The sequence below is a fragment of the Larus michahellis genome, chromosome 7 (assembly GCF_964199755.1).
Source record: "Larus michahellis chromosome 7, bLarMic1.1, whole genome shotgun sequence".
Taxonomy (NCBI): domain Eukaryota; kingdom Metazoa; phylum Chordata; class Aves; order Charadriiformes; family Laridae; genus Larus; species Larus michahellis.
Genome location: NC_133902.1, coordinates 33,115,126 through 33,135,316, shown reverse-complemented (window position 1 = coordinate 33,135,316; position 20,191 = coordinate 33,115,126). Strand labels below are relative to the sequence as shown.

The following is a 20,191-nucleotide window of genomic DNA, read 5'->3' as shown; positions in this document are numbered from 1 at the left end:
GTTAAAGGAGGCTCTTTAAAAATAAAAAAAATATTTCAGCAAAAGTATGTTATGGAGATACTGATAGGGTACAAAACTGGGGGGAGTTGTCGATACACCAGGGGGTCCTGCTGCCATCCAGATGGACCGGACAGGCTGGAGGATGGTCTGAAAGGAGCACCAAGAAATTCAACGAGGGGAAGTGCAAGAGTCCTGCACTTGGGGAAGAACAGCCCCATGCACCAGTACATGCTGGGGGGTGACCGGCTGAAAGCAGCTTTGCAGAAAATGATTTGGGCATCGTGGTGGACATGAAGGGGAACATGAGCCAGCAATGTGCTCTTGTGGCAAAGAGAGCTACTGGTATGCAGGGCTACGTTAGCAGGAGTGTCACCTGGAGGACAAGGGAGAGGACCCTTCCCCTCTGCTCAAGACTGGTGAGGCCACACCTGGAGCACTGTGTCCTGCTCTGGGCTCCACAGTACAACAGAGACACGGACATACTGGGTGGAGTCCAGCGAAGGGCAATGAAGATGATTAAGGGACTGGAGCATCTCTCCTATGAGGAAAGGCTGAAAGGGCTGGGACTGTTTAGCCCAGAGAAGAGAAGGCTCAGGGGTGGATGTCACAAATATGTATAAATAGCTGAAGGGAGTGAATGAAGAGGATGGATCCAGACTCTCCTCAGTGGTGCCCAGTGACAGGACCAGAGGCGATGGGCACAGACGGGAGGCTCCACCTCAGCATCAGGAAACACTTTGTAACTGTGTGGGTGACTGAGCGCTGGCTCCGGTTGCCCAGAGGTGTTGCGGAGTCTCCCTCCTTGCAGACATTCAAAACCTCGGCCCGGGGCAGCCCTGCCCGAGAAGGGGGATGGCCCCGCCGGCCTGCAGAGGTTCCTCCCGTTCGGTGGCTCCGTGACACCGCCCCCGGCCGCGCTCCTCCAGGGGAGGAGGGGGGTCCGGCAGCGCCTCTCCTCGGCACCGGCTCTCGGTTCCTTTCTGCCTCAGTCCGTCCCACCCGCCCGCTGCCGCTCCGGGGGAGCAGGTGCTTGACTCCTCCAGGGTAGAGGCACCGGTGCCCGGAGCGGGCCAGGAGGGAGGCTCTCCCCGAGGAGCGCGGTGCGCCGTACAGGCCGGCCAAAGCCGCTGAAGCCCGGCGTGGGGCGGCCAGGGAGCCCCGCCCGCCGCAGGCGAGGCCGCGGCCCTGACTGGGCGCGGGGAGGCGGGAGGGGCGCGCGGGAGGCGGAGGACATGTTGTCTCCCCGGCGGAAAGGGCGCTGCGGCCGTTCCCCACCGGCTCCCGAGAAAAGCCAACGGTCCCCGGCGGCCCGAGAGCCCGGCGGCCCCGCTATGGAGGAAGGCAGCGGCTTCCGCCTCTCGGCCGAGTGCCTGGACGAGCCGCCTAACAGCCGCGTCTTCGTGGTGCTGGGGAAGGACACCGGGGAGGCGCTGATCCGGGAGCGCTTCTCCCCCTTCGGGGACATCCAGAACATCTGGCTCCTGCGGGACAAGCGCACCAATGAGTCCCGCGGCATCGCCTTCATCAAGTTCGCCCGCAGCTCGCAGGCCTGCCGGGCCATGGAGGAGATGCACGGCCGCAGCCTGGTCCCCGACACCAAGCCCATCAAGGTACTACCACCGGGCCGCGCCGTGCGGCCCCCTTCCTGCCCGGGAGCGGGGCCGGGGGCGAGCCAGCGGGGCCCGGCGGGGTGTCCCCCGTTTCCCTTCCCAGCATGGCGGCCGCGGAGGGCGGCAGGCCTCGGCCGCTGCGCCCCGAGCTTGACGCTTGAAGGTGGTGTTGGCCTACGCGGGGGCAACAGAGAGCGTCAGACGCCCTCCGTGTGGGGGTGTTGTTTCCCTTTTGGGTCAAAACCCGGGGCATTTTTGGCCGTGGGGCTTGCGGGGTTGGCGGGGCCCATCAGGAGGAGCTGCGGTGGGTCCCACCCTCGCCCGAAGTTCCCACGCATGGCATAAGCTGCAGCAGGCCTGGGGAGAATGCAGAACCTGGAAACTAGCTTTTTCTTTTTTTTCTTCTCTGTTTTAATCGTGAGGCAGTCTCTGTGGAGTATTCTAAGACAGTGTATTTTAAGTGTTTTAAGCAAGATCAACGTGGATAAATAGAACTGTCTTTGCAAATATATTTTGTATCTTGTGCACTATTAGGTGCACAATTAAAAATACCCCAAAACAATTATGGGGTATTTTTAATCTATGGTAGTTACTCGCTGGTAGCTTTCATCCTCTTGAATTGTTTTCATATTCCCCAAGTACTGAGAAGATACGAATGACTTTGAACAGTGAAAGAAGATTCCACGTGTTTCATTTGAAAAAGCAACCGAGTCAGTAAAATCTCTTCTGAAGAATTTACCATTAGAAGCCAAAAGATCAGAGTTGTATTCCTTACTCCCCTGCATGACTACTAAAAAAATAATTTAAGAGCTCTGCGAAATCAGTTGCTGCTTTTGCATAAGAGGCTTATTTTGAAAGATGTTAGTATTTTTCTTATTTGGTTGGTTTGGGTTTTTCTGGATTTTTGCCTGGTTGTCTTCTGGGGTGCACTTCTGAGAGGAAATTTATTTCAATAATTAGAAAGGGTTTTAACAGTTACAAATGTGATGTTACGATCTTTCATAGAGCCCTGGACCTGCAGACTTTGGCCCAACTGAGCAGTGAACTGCAGTAGCAAGATTTTAATTAGCTGCTAGGCTTTTTTGTTTGTTTGCTTGCTTGCTTATTTTTTTTTTTACTACTGCTATACTAGGCCTGTTGCAGTAATGTGTTTTTTGCTACCTCACATGCCACCTGTGACATGGGCAGTGCCGCTGAATCAGGCTTCAGTGTTCCTGACGATTCTTCATTATCCCCAGTGAGAACTTCTGCTGGCCTCTGTCCTGTTTGGAAAGCCATTTGGGGTGTATTATATTTGTAGGTCTTTGGTCACAGATGCATCTATGGTCAGAGATGTTCTTTTTTTTTTTCCATATTAGGAAAGCTAGCTTATGTGAGAGAGAAGCGCAAAGACTTGTTAAAACAAACTAAATTTATTGCTTGCTGATATGTGTTTAAGACCCTTTCTCCGGTAATTAATGTCTGTGTGATTATTTCATTAGGTATTTATTGCACAGTCAAGAGCTTCTGGAAGCCACAGAGATGTTGAAGATGAGGAGCTTACACGAATCTTTGTTATGATACCAAAATTCTATACAGAGGAAGATCTGCGAGAGAAGTTTAAGGTACTGGTCTGATATTTGTTAATTGTTATTTTAAATTGCCTTTGTCCTAATTTGTCAGAAGGGCTTAACACGTGGAACTTTAATGCATTTTCAAGTACTATAAATTAGTATTTTTTAAAATTGTTCTAGATGTATGGAGACATTGAATATTGCAGCATTATTAAAAACAAGACTACTGGAGAAAGCAAAGGTTTGGGCTATGTGAGGTATTTAAAACCATCCCAAGCTGCCCGAGCAATTGAAGAGTGTGATCGAGGTAAGAATCTGACTGAATTCTTTCAAGTTTTTCACAGTAAGTGTGAATCATCATTAATGTACCTGTAATTTTTAGTTTTGTTTGCAGGTAAATTATTTAGAATGTAAACACATTTTAAGACAAAGTTTTTTTGCAAATAAAAAAATAGTATTATTAGCAGTCACTGAGAACAGTCACCTGATTACACTCTTGCAGGACCAAGTTGCAAGTAAGATCAGTGAAAAGTGTTTGGAAATAGATACCGTTTTCTTTCGTGCATTAATATAGGCCTGTAATGTAGGTTTCATATACAGGAAAACCTCATTTTAATGTATCCCTGGGAATATGCATTTTTAATCAAATATATATGATATACAATGAATTTATATATAAAAATATATCATTTATTTAAGAACAAGTTCATCCTAATTAAAGTTTGGGGAGGTGTTTTTTGTTTGTTTTCATTTAACGTCATGATTAATCTGTTACAGAATGAAAGACTGTATGCTTTATGACCAACCAAACGCTCTAGTACCAAAAGCATGTTACTGAATATGAGTGAGTTCGGTGGAAGGCCACCAAGGTGGTCAGGGGCTGAAGCACATGAGGAGAGATGGAGGGAACTGGACTTGCGCCATCCAGGAGAAGAAAGGGTTTTGGGGAAATCTAACAGCAGCCTTCTGGTCCAACATGCTGTTAAATGGTCACTTAATCACAAATATGAAACAACTTTGTGTGTGTGTGTGGTTGGGGTATTTTTGGTGGTTTTTTTGTGGTTTTGCTTTTTTTTTGTTCTTTTTTCTCCAGTAATATACCTGGTGGTTCCACATCATGTCTGTCATAAGTGGTTCTACAAAAATTATGTTTGTGATGATTCTTGCATAGGAATATGAGTCTGAGATTGCTTGAGAGTTAAATTTTATTTCCTTTCTCCTGTGGGGTTAAAATTAAATTAGTTAACCTGAGAGTAATACCTATTTCTTTCGTAACAGTAAAACCTAGAGCAGCACAAGACATGCATAAACTGCTGTTAGAGTATGGAAGTTCAGGTGATGGCCTCTGGAGTGCCCAGTCACTCTCACAGCAAGTACGCTCTGTTGCACTTAACTTGCGACTAGGAGTGGGTCTATGTGGAAGTTGTTAACTTTCATACAATTATTATGGTAAACTTCAAGAGTTATAAACCAGTAATTTTCTGAAAGCCAGCACTTACTGGGTTTTCTGAATAATATATTTCTAAATACAATACTTGAGGAATGCAGATCCGGTCAGATAGTTCAGATGTGCTGAACTGTTGCTATATGTGTTGTTGTTTCTTTCAGGCTACAGGGCCATTTTGGCTGAACCTAAAAATAAGTCATCTGAGTCTCTTGAACATGATTATTATAGTAATAACACGAGGCAAGAACCAAGAGGAAATACACTTCCATTTTGTAAGTCATAGTTTTTTATACTAAAAATGAATTGTAATCTTGAGTATGATCACAAAGTAAGAATGCAGTTTGGAAGAAGGGAAGCTAACGGAGGCTTAGGTCAACACTTAAATAGTAGATTGGTTGTTGGAGTTAGAAACAAGCCAGGTGTTTAGTTTCTATATTTTTTATGGCTGGCTCTGCTCTAGTTGGTCGATTATTTGGTGACTTATATTGGTGAAATAAATATGCTACTGTTAGCATATAATTGGATTACTTTTAAAGGTTGAATGAAAAATGAAAAATATGTGTGAAATGAAGGCATGCTAGTGTGATAACTTGAATTATTATTTTTATGTTGATTCTTGAGGTGGGCAGCCAGAGTTTTGTAGTTTTGAAAAAAACGAGAGCAGAATTCAAGAGTCAATCTCCAAACGTCTGTCAGTGGTATCTCGGCTTCCCTTTATCCAAGAGCAGCTGTTCGCCCTCTTTGATCTAGTACCGGGACTGGAATATTGTGATGTTCAGCGAGATCCTCATACCAATAGTGGTAAGTAAAAGTACAAAAAGATTTTTTTCTTTCTATGAAGGGAATGCCTTTTAATTTTCCTTCAATTCATTTGTATTGCAAAACACAGTACACTTGTTGGAAAGAATTAATGTTTTATGTTTCAATGGTTGCTGCTGTCACTGATGCATAAACCCAGAAATTCAGTTTTGTTTGAATCCCTGTTTACAGATAGCCTTAAATACCTTTATTTTTAGATAATAGAATCTCAAGAAGGACAGAATCAAAACCACGAGAAGTGGTTTTTTTTGGTCAAACTAAGTTAATAGTTCTGGGCAGAATAAATGGAGAAAAAGTTTCAAAATTTATTAGACGTCTAGTTTAAATGTTCTCTAAACAAATCTTTTGAGTTTTCATCTTGAAATGGAATGACAGCGTGTCTGTGTGTAAAAGCTGACATGAGTTAACTGGATTAAATCATTCCAAAACAAATCATGTCTTGTATTGGAAGGATTGTTTTCGTTTAGTCTGCGTGTTGTTTTGCTGTTGCTGAGATAAATGTGGAAGAGGTCTTTTCCCCAAGAAGCTTGAAATGGAAATGATTCAGAGAGTTAAAATGTAGCTTTACAGTACTTCAGATTCACTGTTGATGGGATAATTGCATTTTAAAATGAAACTGTGTATGTTTTTGTTTCTAATTCAGACTTAGGGAAGAAGACGTGTTTTGACTTCTGTTGCTTTATTACCATCTTGTCAAGTTAGCATAAATATAGCTGATCTGTCACTAGTTAATTCCACTGAAATTTTCTTTACAAATATGACTGATATTGATATTAATTAATATGGTAAAAAGACGTAAGAATTTTGTATCAGCCATGACTAATGTGGAGTTTAATCCTATTGCTTTATATGAGTGTCGTTTGTTCTTAGGATTTACCCATATTGTACTGAAACTGTATGCACTGTATTTGTAGGGTACGCTGTGATTCAGTACAGTACTGCTGCGTCGGCAATATATGCCAAGTATAAGTTACATGGTTTTGAGTATCCTCCTGGAAATCGACTAACTGTCATTTTCCTAGAAGATGGGAGTGACAGCTCAGAGTAAGTCCCAGTGCATAGAGATAGAAAGTTGTAAGTTGTATTCTGGAGAGCAAAATTTAAAATAAATAAATAGATTTTTTAACATAAGAAGTAACAGCAGTGTCACTATGATCTTGCTTCATACTTGTAGATAGTAAGTTAAAATATATATTCTTAAGATACACTGGGAAATCTTGGATTTGGCAAGAATATTTGTAAATGTCTCTGTAATAGGTGACAAGGCCGGAATGTGGGTTTTTTGATGATTTTTTTTTGTATTAAAACAAGATTTATGTACTTGATATCTTGGTTTGTTTGCAGTACTGCGAATAGTAGCCTTGTGAAGCACGTATGTAGAGTAAAACTGCTGGGTGCTGAGGATCTGATATCCCCACTGTATGGGGATCATGAGGTTTTACTTTGCCCATCTAATCTATTGCTATAATTTGAATGCCCGTTACAAGTTGGAGTGGCTTACATACGCTCCTGCAGTGAATATTTTGGCTTAGTTTCATCCTAAAGGAATCTAGTTCATGTCAAACCTATTCTGGGATATGAATGAGAACAGTAAGGGGGGACAGTGGGAAGATTGACTTCAGAAGTGCATGTCTGATCTAAACTAAAAAAAATAAATAAATTCATTGCAACCACCCTTCTTGCAAACAATTTCCTTCATTCTTCAATAATTCCTACTGTCTCATGGCCCTACAACATGGGCTGTGAATCTATGCAAAAAGTGCAATTGCTTTTTCTTATTCTGCAACAGAACAAAGAAAAATCACTGGAAAATGAGAGCTGGAAGTACACTTTCTGTGATAGCATTCTGACTTCTGAATTGAATCTCTGTGCTTTTTATTGAAACTGGTGAAATTTTTCTGTCCCTTCTGCCTTTTAGACACCTTTCACAAATTGAACTGGGCTCTGTAGGGTTAATTTCCTCTCCCCCTTCCCCCCCCCGCCCCCGCTAGAGTATTAAAAAAGTAGAGTTTTTGTATCTCTATATGTAGAAATGTATGAGTGTTTTCAGTGATTTGCAGATAGCACATGTACTTTCAGATCATGTCTAGAGTGTCATGAAAGCCTGACTTGATTTTCGTTATCTACATGAGCTTACAGATTTCTAGAGATACTTTCATATGTGCATTAAAACTTATTTTCTCTTGCTGAATTTAAGATTACCGTAATTCAGCTCTTTTTAAAAAATAGTTTATTATGACTTCTGGTTGCAGGCTCATCAGAAAAATGGCCACACAGCTGGTAACAGCACATGTGTCATCAGTGTTGCGGAATAACAATACAGTTGTTCAGCAGTATAGGACACCTCCTGTAAGTTAATGTAATGGATACTGTTAATGTTCTTCTGAATTGTAAGAAACTTCAGATATGCCAATGAAGAACACTGCTGACTTTCTTCTGTAAGTGTTCTAGATGCTACATTTTTAAGATGTACCTCTGGTTGGTTTGTACATTTTTATGCCTTGTAAAGGTGTCTGACCTTACCCGGATTTATTGTCCAATTTAATGAAATAACCAAAGCAATCAAATTAATTAAGATGAGAACTGGTAGAGCCTGCTTATATCCTGTGATAGGAACAAAAATTGTAAATAAAGTAAAATTACTTTCACCTCCCTGTTGGTTAATTTATACTTGCATTTCCCTCCCTGTTTCAGCAGGCGTTTGGAGGAACTTCTGGCTCGCAGTTACTCCAGCCCCAAACAGATGCCATACTTCCACCACACAAAAAAAAAGTTCCACCTGACACTTCTGTGAAGGAAAGGCTTTTCATACTTTTTCATCCCCATCCTTTACCTGTAAATGTACTGGAGGATGTGTTCTGGTAAGACTCCATTTACAAATAAGTCTTCTCGCACCAAAAAAATAACCATGAAATATTTAAAATAAATGTTGAAAATAAAAAAGATTGTCAAGAAAACTCTTTCCAGAAAAGACAGTGCACAGTGATCAATAAGTGATAAGTGATCAATGGGTAACAGTTGCTTTTTGAAACAAGAGTATAATGGAATTCCTCTTGAAGCATAGCTGCAATGTCAGCAGTTACAGCAGCTTTATTATTGATTAACATAATCTGAAGTAAAATGTCTAGTCTCATAATGTTGGGGTGGGTTTTGTTTGGGTTTTTTTAGCTAAAAAATGCGGTACTTCAGATTCTTATAGCCTAATTTATCTGGCATTTTTTTGTACATACTTCTATAAGGGATTTTAGTATTTTGATAAATTTCCACAGTAATTTAGGGGAATAAGTATAGGGAGATTTTTTTTTTCTGATATATCCTGAAACATTTTGATTGTTTGTGTCTTATTGACACTATTTCGACTGTCCTTTCACGCTACCTCCCTATGAGGAGCAAGGACTTCAGAGACAATTTTTGCCATCTTAAAAACAAATCTGTAGTTCAGCTGCTCTCCAGTATTTTATATTATTTATTTTTAGTATACTCTTGAAGAAAAAGACATTTCCCTTTTCTAATAGCTGGCATTTGCAAAAAATCTTTTGAAAACCAAATTATTTTCAAAGCACCAGGAGAGGAAAAGAAATAATACACACTTTTTGTGGAATTTAAAACTGTACCTATTTGATATACTGGATTTTCTTAATCAGATGCTGGAGAAGAAGAAGGTTGTGCACCCCAGTCTTGACACATGTGTAACTTCAGTATGAAGCAAGCAGACTTTATTTTTTTTTTAAATTTATTTTTTTTTTTAAGGAACTGTCTAGGAGCCTCCTGAGGACTTGGAAATCTGGGTTTTTCTGTAAAGCTTTGGTGCTTGATTTCTGAGTCATTTCAGTGAGGCCTTTTCAAAGATGAATCACAACTGAACAAGTTCATTTAAGTGCGATGCATGTTTAGCCTCTAAATTGTCTGCTGGTTTGTGTGTGTGTTCTTTTTGTTTTGTTTGGGGTTTTTTATTCTGTTTTTGTGGGGGTATTTTTGAGTGCCATTCAGTGTTTTGGGACTATGGTATTGATTAGCTTTACATAGTCTTTTAACTAAGAGATAAATCACTGCTGCTTGTGGTTCTATTGTAATATTACATAGAAAATATTGCCTACGGACTTTTGGTTTTATTCCTATGCCTACCTGGAATTCTAGAGAAGGGAATAAGAAAATTGGGAGTTTTGGAAGAGGGCAGCACAAGAAAATACAGCATACATATGAGAATATAGTTTTTACAGCTCCCAAATCATATATAGTTCATATTGGGTAATTAGTATCTATGTTGCAGCAAAACCTGTAAATTATCTCATTTCTTTTTTTTCTTTTTTTTTTCTTTTTCTCCCCCCAAGTCGTTTTGGACACTTGATAAAAGTTTATCTGGTGGCTGGAAAAAATGTGGGCTATGCAAAATTTGCAGACAGAGCAAGTGCCAGTGATGCCATAACTGCGTTACATGGCAAGATTGTGAATGGTGTCAGACTTAAAGTAAGGTTGGCAGACTCGCCTACAGAAGAATCTAACAAACGACAGAGAACTTACTGAGCAGGTGAGTACCCAGTCTGAGCTGTTACTTAAACTGGTGTTCAACTCCTTTAAACAGTGATAGGCAAAGTATTTTGAAGTTAGCTATGAGCATGTAATGATAAACTTTAAATCGATTTTTAGCTAACAACTTGAAATTTAATTTGTGATATACGTGTCTGTATACATATATATGTATATATGGGTGTGTGTATGCTTATATATGCACACATACACTTTTAGTAAAAATCTATTTTTATAATTTTTGAACAAATATAAACCAGTTGATTAACACCAATCTGGATGTTCATAGAAATAGTCACTTTTTGTACATAAGAGTATCAGTAAACATTGAAAAGAGTATGCAAAAATAAAGAGTGGAATTATGATCAGCTTGTGTGTGTCTTTCTTTCATTAAAAACACATGCCCTCACGATGGTGCTGGATGAAGATGCAGAGTTTAGTCCTTGAAGGGCAGAGGAGGGAAGGGATAAATTAAAAAACCATGGGAAGGACAGGGTAGGTTGTCAGGTGAAACCAAAGGTTTGGGGTATTTGGGTCATCTGGATAATTGGAAATCAGGCATAGCTGGAATGTGTGAAAGTGAAGAAAATACTGCAGAGCCTGTTGTGGTGGGACTGATGTGGATGTTTAAGATAATTGGTTTGAGAATGTATTAGTTGATGCTTAATGCCCGATGAAAGCTGTCTGAGCTCCCAGAGAGGTTTTTGTAGACTTCAGGGACCAACATTCACTTGTTCTTTTAAAACATTGGTTTGATTCAAATGGTATCTTTTTTCTTTTTTTTTTTTTTTTTTTAAATTTTTTTTAGCATTAGGACTATTGCCGAAAGAGAAATATCACTGGGGGAGGAAAGGCTAAGTCCTGTTTTTGACGAAGTAACTCACCAATATTACTGTAGCTTACAGATAACTTCAGTAGCCCTATTATCTTCATAAGGGACATGCAGTTTTGCTTTAACTCATTCAGAAAACATCACATGAAATCCTGAGTCTCTTCACATCAATATTTTACTTCTGACCTTCACTCCTTGTACCTTTCTTTGTGTAGATAGTCTTTGTGACCCTGGAGATGCCCACAGTGTTCTTTTCCTCCTTTTTTTCCTAAGGACTTTGATGTTGTTCTTTTGATAAGCAGCAGTTACTAAATGTGGCCTTAGCCTTTATACACAACTTGCTTTTTTTAAAAAAAATGGATTTCTAGCATTATTTTACTGCATTGAATTGTAAAAAAAAAAGTTTAGTTTTAGCTAATCATCGGCTCTGGTGAATGCAATTTTAAGTAACGTGTACCCATGCTCTTATCTTTGTACAAAGGTTTTGTTTGTTTTTAATGTGACTCTTAGTTCCAATAATAAAAGGCCAGCCTCTTGGTCACTACAGGAAAAACTGTGATGCAAAGTGTAATGTAATACCAGGTCTGCCTTGACTACTTTTTACTAGAAAAGTGTACATACGGTACGCATCCAAAAGTAGAAAGGTGATTTATCCTTACTTTTTCTTTCTTTGTTTTTAAGAAAGACAAGAGTGAGAAGACTGGGAGGTTCTCTTCTGATTGTCAATCTAAAACTGATTTTTTTTTTTTCTTAATTTATACACGCGCGTGTGCAGGCATATGCAAGCATGCATTTTCCCAGATTTTTGAGAAGATTCTTTAAGGTCTCCAGCTGACAAAAGGTGCAGTTGGTCACCAATGGGATTTTCAAAAGGCTAAAACTTATTTATATTTCACATTATGTTTGAAAATTCGAATATATACCTATTACTGATTACTTAAAAACCTGAACTCACTTATAAGGTAAAGGTAGGACATACACACTTGCTGTTGTGCCATTTTACCTAATTAGAAGACTGGAGAAATAAGGTCATGTTTGAAGAATATTTTTACACATGCAAAATTACAGCAGAGCTCTTTGTCTTTTCCTAGTTTTTTTAAATTTCTGTAAATTTTCAAATAATAAAGAGTACTAGTTTTAGTTTGTTCCAAGATGGATACCCTAAATCTGTCTTGGGCAGATTACCTGTAATTCTGGTGCAAGTGACTGCTGAATATTTCCCTTCTGGTTGGCCTTTCATCTGCAGCGTACGTGCAATAACACAGGTAGAAGAGCTTTCTAAATGTATCGTGTTACACCCTGTACATCAGGTTCCTGATCCTGAGTCTCTTAGCAGGTTGCCTTAGTATCTATCTCTTCTTAGGGTAAACAGACAAATTTACTTGCTCTCTTTTTGTTCTTTGGCCAGTTTCTCAAATTCAAATGAAATGGTGCATAAAAAGAACGATTCCAGATGTGCTCCTTTTTAAAAGGGCTTGCTCATTTAAATCGAGCTTACCACTGTGTGACTCTGCATTGGACTGACTGCAGAAGTTTTGCAGTAGTTTAGAGGCTTGTATTTTGCTTGCAATTAAAGCTTTAAAGCGTGCACGTGAAAGGGGATGGAATTCTCTCTACATCTGAAATACTACCTTTTTTTTAAGATGTGAGAATATTAACTTTTGTTATTTTTGAATGGAGGAAATAATCTTAGCTAGAACTGTGAATTTTCACTTAAGGAAGTCATTGCCTTTTAAAAAAAAATTAATAAATCCTTTCTAAAGTCCAGTTGTATTGCTTGCCTCTTAGCTCTAACAAGGTGACTGGACTTCTGCAATAGTCTTTTCTATACAAGGTTCTGTGATTAAAATCCTTGATAAGATCTGTGAATTCAATAGAATCTATGTGAAAATAAATTTGATTCAATTGAATAATTCAATTTAAAGAAAATATTTATTTCAACACAGTTTTTATCTGCCTTTTTGAAGTTTTTTTTTCCCCAATAATATTTTTCTTGTCTAATCATCTTTTTTAACATAATCTACAAAACTGTTTCTTTAAAATTTTTTATGATAATGGTATGCTACTGATAACTCTTTTGCAGTGTAAACTTCTGATCATAAGAATAGACTGTTATCTTACAATCACCTTTGTTTATCAGGAGAATTTGAATACATGTGTATTAATATTCTAAACTAATCCATCTAATGAATTTTGCAGGCTCTGGCTCTCCTACAAGTCAATGAAAATTGAATTGTTTATATGAGTAGTTAAAAATAACAGAGAAATGATGGAAATAAGAGAACCTTATTGGTCTGTAACTACTTTAAGTTCTAATGTAAGTTGTTTTGGGGTGAGGTTCTCCTCTCTTATATCCTCTCTCTAATGATTGAAATAATCACTTTAAACCATCTTTGAGTCGGTGTAGGCTTGAGAAGACAACTGCAATGCCTCCTTCTAGGCAGTTGGTAAAAGCAGAAGTGATCTTAATGTTCTCAGTGCTGGGCAGCTTGTGCTCTCTACTCAGGTTTTTGCATTGCTTTGAGTATTTTCATGAGAACCTCACTGCAATTGTCTGCCTAATGTGTAAATTAGATCATTCAAAAATAGAAGAGGGAGGAAAGAATTTGTAACCTTTCAGAAGAAGCTGTTGTGGAATTCTGATTAATCTCTTCATTGCAACCTATCAGTTCTATTTAAATATTACCACCCCCTCCAAAAAAAATCCCCCACCCCACAAGCTAAAACCAAAACCAAACCCCAGACTCCCAAACGCTTATTCTGTCATGAAAGACTTGGTTGTTTTTGTCTTTTATGATCCTTCTCCTGAAAAGAGATTTGATTTGCATTCTTTTTTTTTTCAGTTAAAACTCTATTAAAATCCTGAAGTTTAACATGTATATTTATAATGATTTATTTCTGTGTAAAAATGTTTTTCAAAAATTAATATACTCCAGAATAAAAAAAAAGTTAACTGTATTTTGGATTGACAGTATACTGCAGAAAAAGCGCTGGCTTTCACACACTGCTCAGAAGAGGTACTTCTCTAAATGCTAGAGAATCATATATCAAATTTTAATATAATTCTTCTAAATATATTAAAAGCTTATTTGTATGCTGTTGTAGCGATTATGTTTTATAATATATATATTTTAAAATAGGTATGTTGCTTTTTGATACTATTTTTGTACTTGTGTTTTTTCTGCAGAAACTAAATAATGACATGACCCTCAGCTAGCTGACTGACTGACTGAAAACGTGACTAGACATGGTTCCTGTGGACAGTGACAGCTTTTTTTTTTTTTAATTGTTATTTAGTTGATCGGTCTCCCTCTCTCCCTCTCTCCCTCTCTCCCTCTCTCCCTCTCTCCCTCTCTCCCTCTCTCCCTCTCTCCCTCTCTCCCTCTCTCCCTCTCTCCCTCTCTCCCTCTCTCCCTCTCTCCCTCTCTCCCTCTCTCCCTCTCTCCCTCTCTCCCTCTCTCCCTCTCTCCCTCTCTCCCTCTCTCCCTCTCTCCCTCTCTCCCTCTCTCCCTCTCTCCCTCTCTCGAGATATATATATATATATATGGTACTTCCCAGTTTTGAACATGCAGACCTGCAGTTTTGAAAATTATTTAGGCATTAAAAATTGTGAACTGGTGGTTGTTCTTGTAGTAGTCTATAATCTTGTATTACAGAAATATCTCTCTTGTGTTTAACTAAATTCCTCCTCTAAGATGGAAATTACAATGATGGGGGGAAAATAAAGGAGTCAGCGTTTTGTGGCTTGACTGGTTAATTGATAACGATTCATATTATAAGTGTTAAAATAGACAACATTTCTCATGATCCAAATTGCATTGAAAACTGAAGTACAGCAGTAAATTCAAAGAAAATGAAATAACTATTTCAAAAACTGCTAATAAATCTGACAGTATGAAGCTAGATTTAAGAAAATAGCTGTAATCAAGAAAATTATTCAAGTACATTCTTAAATATTTTGTTGATTTGGGCCAAAAGTATTCATTGTGCTTTGCATGCTGTTTAGTGAAAAGGACATTTGACTGTGGGTCAGACTACCAGAGCTGCTTATGTTTATCCTTTCTTACTCTGAGGTCTTTTAGTTATAACTGTGGGGAAAGTATGGAGTCTAGGGGTGAGTGTTTTTGTTCTGAGGAGCTGGGGTTTTTTTTGGTCTCTTGTTCTTTGAGGGTCTTTTTTTTAAAGAAGCTTTCAATCCGTATGTTGTTTAAGTAAGAATTGGACCATTTAGCATTCCAGCAGGATGAAGAGGATTTTCAGCACTGATGAAGAGTAAATGAAGATAGCTCAAATAAGTATTTGCACAGATAACTGCCAAATACTTTTCTGTGTATTCCTCAGTACTACTTGTTGAATTGAAAATAACATGATTATTAAAATAATTTATATGGATAAAATTGATAAATTCTAGTTATATGCACAGTAGAAGACAAGCATGCTCTCAAATGCATCCTGCTTCCCAGCGTCTCCAGTCTTGGTCCCTTGATCATTGCTGTGGGGAGAAACAATGGAGCATCCTGTCCTTACCTCTGGCTCTGAGCACCTTCAGGCAGATTTCCTTCCAAGAAAGCCCTAGCCTGCAGGAAAGCAGGCGTGAGAATGCGGGTCTTAGTCCCTGAGTTACCAGGCATGGGATGGTGAACTGGGTTTCAGAGTAGATACAGCCAGCGTATACAACTTCAAAGTGATGGGAGAGTTACTTATATTGATAAGGGGGTGTTGGGTCACAGGGAAGACAGAGTGAATGACAGCCCATTGTGTATCTGGATAGTGGGGTTTATTTAAGAACCAACAAGATCTGAGCTTTTATCCTACCTTATAATTTCACGGATTTACTTGCTTTTCTCTGCTCCCCACCAGCAGTGTTAGGTTGCCATCGTCTCGGATTCCCTGCCCAGCAGGGAGATCTGCTGTCAGGAGGGCTGGGCACAAAGTTGTGTTTGTGCCATGTGGCTGCTTAAAGCCACTGGCCTCAGGTCCCGCTGGCCAGTGTCCCTGGGGGGCCTTTGGCATTTGTTTCCATACAGCTCGGGTGAGCTGATCACACCCTGTTCCATGATTCTCACCTGCTTCTCCAGCCCTTCTGCTTCTCCAGCCCCTTACTCATTCCAAGAACGCCACTTCTTATCAGAACCTTTCCTTGCAGCCTCCTTTCTGGTGCTCCAGGCCCCTGACTTTCCCAGTCCCAATAGTGAGTGTGCAGAAGCACAGCGCTTTCTAATTGCTGTCTTGTGTCTCTTTATCAATTTAATCTGTTTTTACCTACAACAGATGGCCTCCTTTTCTTGTTTTGTTTCTGTGTTTGTCAAAGGGAAGGAGGAACCGAGAAGGTATTTGGAAGTATCTGCAGTTGTAAGTAGCTGAAAGCTGTGGGTGTAACCCTTTTTAACTCTTCTCCGTTGTTTTACAACAGCAGAAGTCATGCACCCTTTTAAGCAATACTCCTGGCTGGGGGGGAAGAGGAGGGAGCAGAAGAGCAGAGCCTTTGATACGATCTTTTTAACTGGCAGATAAGCGTACTCAAAACTTACAACTTTACCATTCAGCGCTTCACAGTCAGCAGTCCTAAAATACGGCTAGAATACAAACGTAGATGAGCCATCTAGCAATGTCATGAGACTTCACCTACTATCAAATTAATGCGATTAGAAGAATATTTACATGCAAAGTGTGTAACCCTTCTTATGCAGCACATATTTGTAAAACATTTAGTAAATTGGTCTCTCATACAAGATACAGTCACATTCAACTAGTTTTTCTTTATTTCCTGCTCCCTATAAAAAGAAGTATCAATAAAAATATTTTTGTGTTAGAGAGTATATATGAGAATGAGCACTGTCATTGCAATTGGTTCAGAAATTTGAATGACAGAAACTATGTATTTAAAAAGCCACAAAGCAGTGTTATTTCTTATGTTAAAAGAATATTAGCATTCAAATGCTCAGACGTTGGGAAGCTGCAGAATAAAGGTTGCCTGAGAAACCTCCTTTTGCTTCTCTCCATTCCCCTTGTACGTGTTACGATGCAGTCCTTGATGACTCACCAGCAGCTTTTTTCCCCCAAGAGCAGTTGTTTCATTCAGCACAAAGAGCGAAACTGAATCAGGGCTGCACAGTTAAAGCAGGCTGTAAAATTCCTGCTTAATTTCTTGTAGAGGTTAGAAATAATATAGTGAGTAAAACAGGCTTACGGTTGAGCCTGGAGAATGGGATCCTATCTCTGCCCCTGGCCCATAGATTGTGAGGGAGGTTGCAGTTTCTCTTGGGTTCCTCTGGAAAAGTCCTGTTTGGGGTTGATTTGGGTGTGGGTTTGTTTCAGGTTTTGTTGGATTGATTGCTTTTTTCCCCCCGCTTATCCTCGCCATAAATTTTGAGTAGAATCTGGAGCTTTCCTGTATGTGCACAGGGGAAATAATTCTGCCCAGGTTGCCATAGATCCAAAACTCCAGAACCATCAAGCAGCACCTTTGCAGCCTTAACTGTACACTGTACATGTGCAGTGAGTACAATATTTTTAGAAAGCATCAGCCCTGCTGTGCCAACGCGTCAGAGATACTGTGCTCATACAGTGGGTCTGACACGTGCTGCTGAACGTGTGTGGTGACGCATCTGCATGTTAGGAGTAAGCGAAAACAACGCCTACAAGGGGTGCGGTGTGGTGCCAATGCAAGCATCTTCTCAGGGTAGCTGTAGATCTTTACTGTCTTTATTGAAGAGAGTGCTTTAAAATACATGATGATGGTAGGCGTGTTATTTAGGTGCCAGGTGAAATGCTGAGAATCTCTGCATGGTCAGTTGAAAAAAGGAAAAACCTCCTCATTTATGTGCTTGAATTGGCCTTTTTGATGAGTCCTATCACAATCCCCCAGTCTATCGTGGCACTGAAGGTGGATGCCTGTGCATTTAGGTGATGTGAACGCTCAAAAATGAAACGACTGGTGTCTGAGCTTAGCCATCTTTCTTGGGAAAGAAGAATCATCTGTTAGAATGATCCTAACAGCTACTTGAGGGAGCATTCAGCGCACACAGAGGGTTAAAAGATACCCTTTACAACTTGAAGCCATGTTGCAAAGTAGAAAGAACAGTGCCGTTTTCTAATTGTTCTCAATCCTGTTTCTGTTATTGCATGTCTGTGGAAATAGTGGGCCACTGCGCTCCCCTGGGCACGGAAGATCAGTGCTCTGTATGTTGTCCTGCTTGGGGCTATGGAGCTCTTCTCCCTGCCTGTTTGTTTAGGTCTTGTACTAAAGAGAATTGGGCTGGTACTCAGAAGAAAGAAATTCCCCATTTTAAGTACTGAGACTTCGAGATACCCTAAGAAGCAACTCTGCAAGCAGACAGTATCTTTCATTTTAGTCCTTGTTGAACCAGTCTATTTGGTGACTCGCATGTAGTCATTTGTAGCATTCTGGTAATGTTTTTTAGAAGATCCTTAAAAGCAAAATTTTTACTTGCCCTCCTTAGAGTTCAGTGTATTTCCCGAAAGCGTTGATGTACTAGCCTTCTCCAGCTAAATACCAATTGTGTACATTTTGCTGAAGTCACGCAGCATTTTTGATTGGATGTGATATTAATCACTCCCTGTTTAAATTGTCGTATGGCACTACTGATAAGCGGCTGGTGTGCTGCTTTTCTAGGTCATTTCATTGGTAAGAAAAAACTGTCTGCGGAGAGGATGAGCACTAGGATCCCACACTGGAAAAAACTGTGTCATGTTTATTCTTTTTGCTGGTGGTTAGTGAATTGGCTAAAACCTTAAGGGTTTTTTTGTGTGTTGTTTTGCAGTAATAGTGCTTTGAAGTTAGTAAGTAGAATTTAGTATGCTTATCTGTAAGTGACTTGGATTTCAGCTGTGTTCATCAGCCGTAGTTTCTGTTAGTGTTGAACAGGGCTTTTGTACCTTTTGAAAATGAGATAATACATATTTCATACATTATGCTTAATGACATCCAGTATAAATTATTTTACTTATTGAGTCATAACCGCGTGGTCAGCAGAGGAGCCTTTTGTTTGTGTAACTGGAGAAAGACAATAATTTGCTTGTGTTGCCTGAATGTCTACTTTAGAGTATTTCTGATCTTTAAGTGAAAAAAGCCCATTCTCAAGAGGGACATGCATTCCAAACGGGATCCATGAGTCGGTGATTGCAATTAGTTCCCTTCACTGGTCTTGTGGCTCCTACCTGAGACCTTCTTCTTTGGTGGTACAGACAGCTACTGAGTACCTCTCATGGGGGCAGAGCCCAGCTCTGCAATGCACAGTGGAATTGGATTTCTTTCACATCTTTCCTCTTTCTTCCTGCTAATGGTCCTTTTTCTGACCCAGGGTACTCTGCCACGTTGTTTGTGCTCTGTCTACAGAGATACCATCTGATGTCTGCAATGCCAGGCACCTCCACTCCTTCAATTACTGTAGCAGCAAGCGAGAGACAGAAGAAGGAAAAATCTTATATAAGTGGAAGCTGTTGAAGGTGAAAACAGCACGCAATTATGTGCACAGCTCCAGTTCAGGAAAACTATTCATTTCATGTTCTCACCGTACCATTTTTCTAAACTTGCCATCTCTATTTGTTAAACATTCACTTAAAACTTTGTGAAAGGTTCTGCCCAAGCGTTTCACAGAGTGTCAGATTTGAACTGCGGCTGGACTGGTGAATGTTCCCCAAAATAAACGGGCGAAACAATTGTAAATGAAAGAAGAAAAGAGTTCCCTACGCCAAGTTCTCAGAACACCAGGACAGCAAAGGGACAGGGGGCGACGGCGGAGCCCGCCGCGCTGCGAGGCAATCCCCCCTGTTCCAGCAGGGGTCACTGGTCTCCTGGATGTGCGGAGGGAGGCTGCAACTCAAACTTCACACTGCTTCGGAAAATCTTAACCCTCTTCTAAGGTAATCGACCTACGTATAGAATTTCTTAACCAAAAGTTGTGGGTTTGGTTTGGTTTTGGTTCCGTCCCCCCCCCGCCCCGCAGATGGAGAATTATCTCAAGGTGTATCAATTTCAAGCACATAAAATACTTCCATGTAACATAATAATTAATATTTAATAATAACTAAAATAATTTTAAGTAATTAAATTAATTAATTTAAAAGTAATTGAGAGAAGACAGAATCCTAGTTTAACTTGCATCTTTTCTCTGAATTGTTTTTAAGCCATTAATTTCTTCCTAGCATCTTAATTTTGAAATACAAATGGTCTGTTTTTGCTATTTCTGTGGGTTTTTTTCTTGCTGTTCCAGAGGCTTTTCATAGTTTTGCAAATGCAGGATTAACCAAATAGTTTTAACGTTATCATGCCTGGTATGAAAATTCTCTCTGAGACACCTGAAAACACCACATACAGAACAGCTATTTATACCATTTCTTGGCATTTTTGCGATTTCTCTGTGAAAGAATGAGTGAGATA

The 20,191-nt window shown here is 39.9% G+C and overlaps 2 protein-coding genes across 6 annotated transcripts in view; one reads left to right on the top strand and one right to left on the bottom strand.

Annotated features, from left to right (window-relative positions):
* The window catches only part of LOC141746535 (cytochrome c, somatic-like), a 55,329-nt gene that overhangs the window by 6,616 nt on the left and 28,522 nt on the right, over positions 1 to 20,191 (bottom strand). The gene's annotated exons all lie outside the window — the stretch shown is intronic.
* Positions 926 to 19,463, top strand: RBM45 (RNA binding motif protein 45). Of its 5 annotated transcripts, none has more exons than XR_012588386.1 (11): positions 926 to 1,610; positions 3,092 to 3,214; positions 3,344 to 3,470; positions 4,772 to 4,882; positions 5,232 to 5,411; positions 6,344 to 6,473; positions 7,682 to 7,778; positions 8,124 to 8,290; positions 9,761 to 9,957; positions 13,976 to 16,140; positions 19,148 to 19,463. XR_012588386.1 is itself a non-coding variant. In XM_074595215.1 (10 exons), exons 1-9 carry the CDS (start codon positions 1,233 to 1,235, stop codon positions 9,951 to 9,953), a joined length of 1,506 nt encoding a protein of 501 aa, XP_074451316.1. In that variant the 5' UTR covers positions 926 to 1,232; the 3' UTR covers positions 9,954 to 9,957; positions 13,976 to 18,292. The 5 variants fall into 5 exon arrangements, 3 of the variants coding, with proteins under 3 accessions (XP_074451316.1, XP_074451317.1, XP_074451315.1); XR_012588387.1 differs by lacking the exon at positions 19,148 to 19,463 and adding an exon at positions 12,988 to 13,105 and having other exon boundaries at positions 13,976 to 18,292; XM_074595215.1 differs by lacking the exon at positions 19,148 to 19,463 and having other exon boundaries at positions 13,976 to 18,292.

What these genes read in the sequence shown, in the direction of transcription:
- RBM45 (XM_074595215.1), top strand. Translation starts at nt 1,233, where the DNA reads ATGTTGTCTCCCCGGCGGAAAGGGCGCTGCGGCCGTTCCCCACCGGCT. An exon ending in CCGACACCAAGCCCATCAAG is followed by an intron (nt 1,611 to 3,091) that starts GTACTACCACCG and finishes TTATTTCATTAG; the next exon opens with GTATTTATTGCACAGTCAAG. An exon ending in GATGGGAGTGACAGCTCAGA is followed by an intron (nt 6,474 to 7,681) that starts GTAAGTCCCAGT and finishes TTCTGGTTGCAG; the next exon opens with GCTCATCAGAAAAATGGCCA.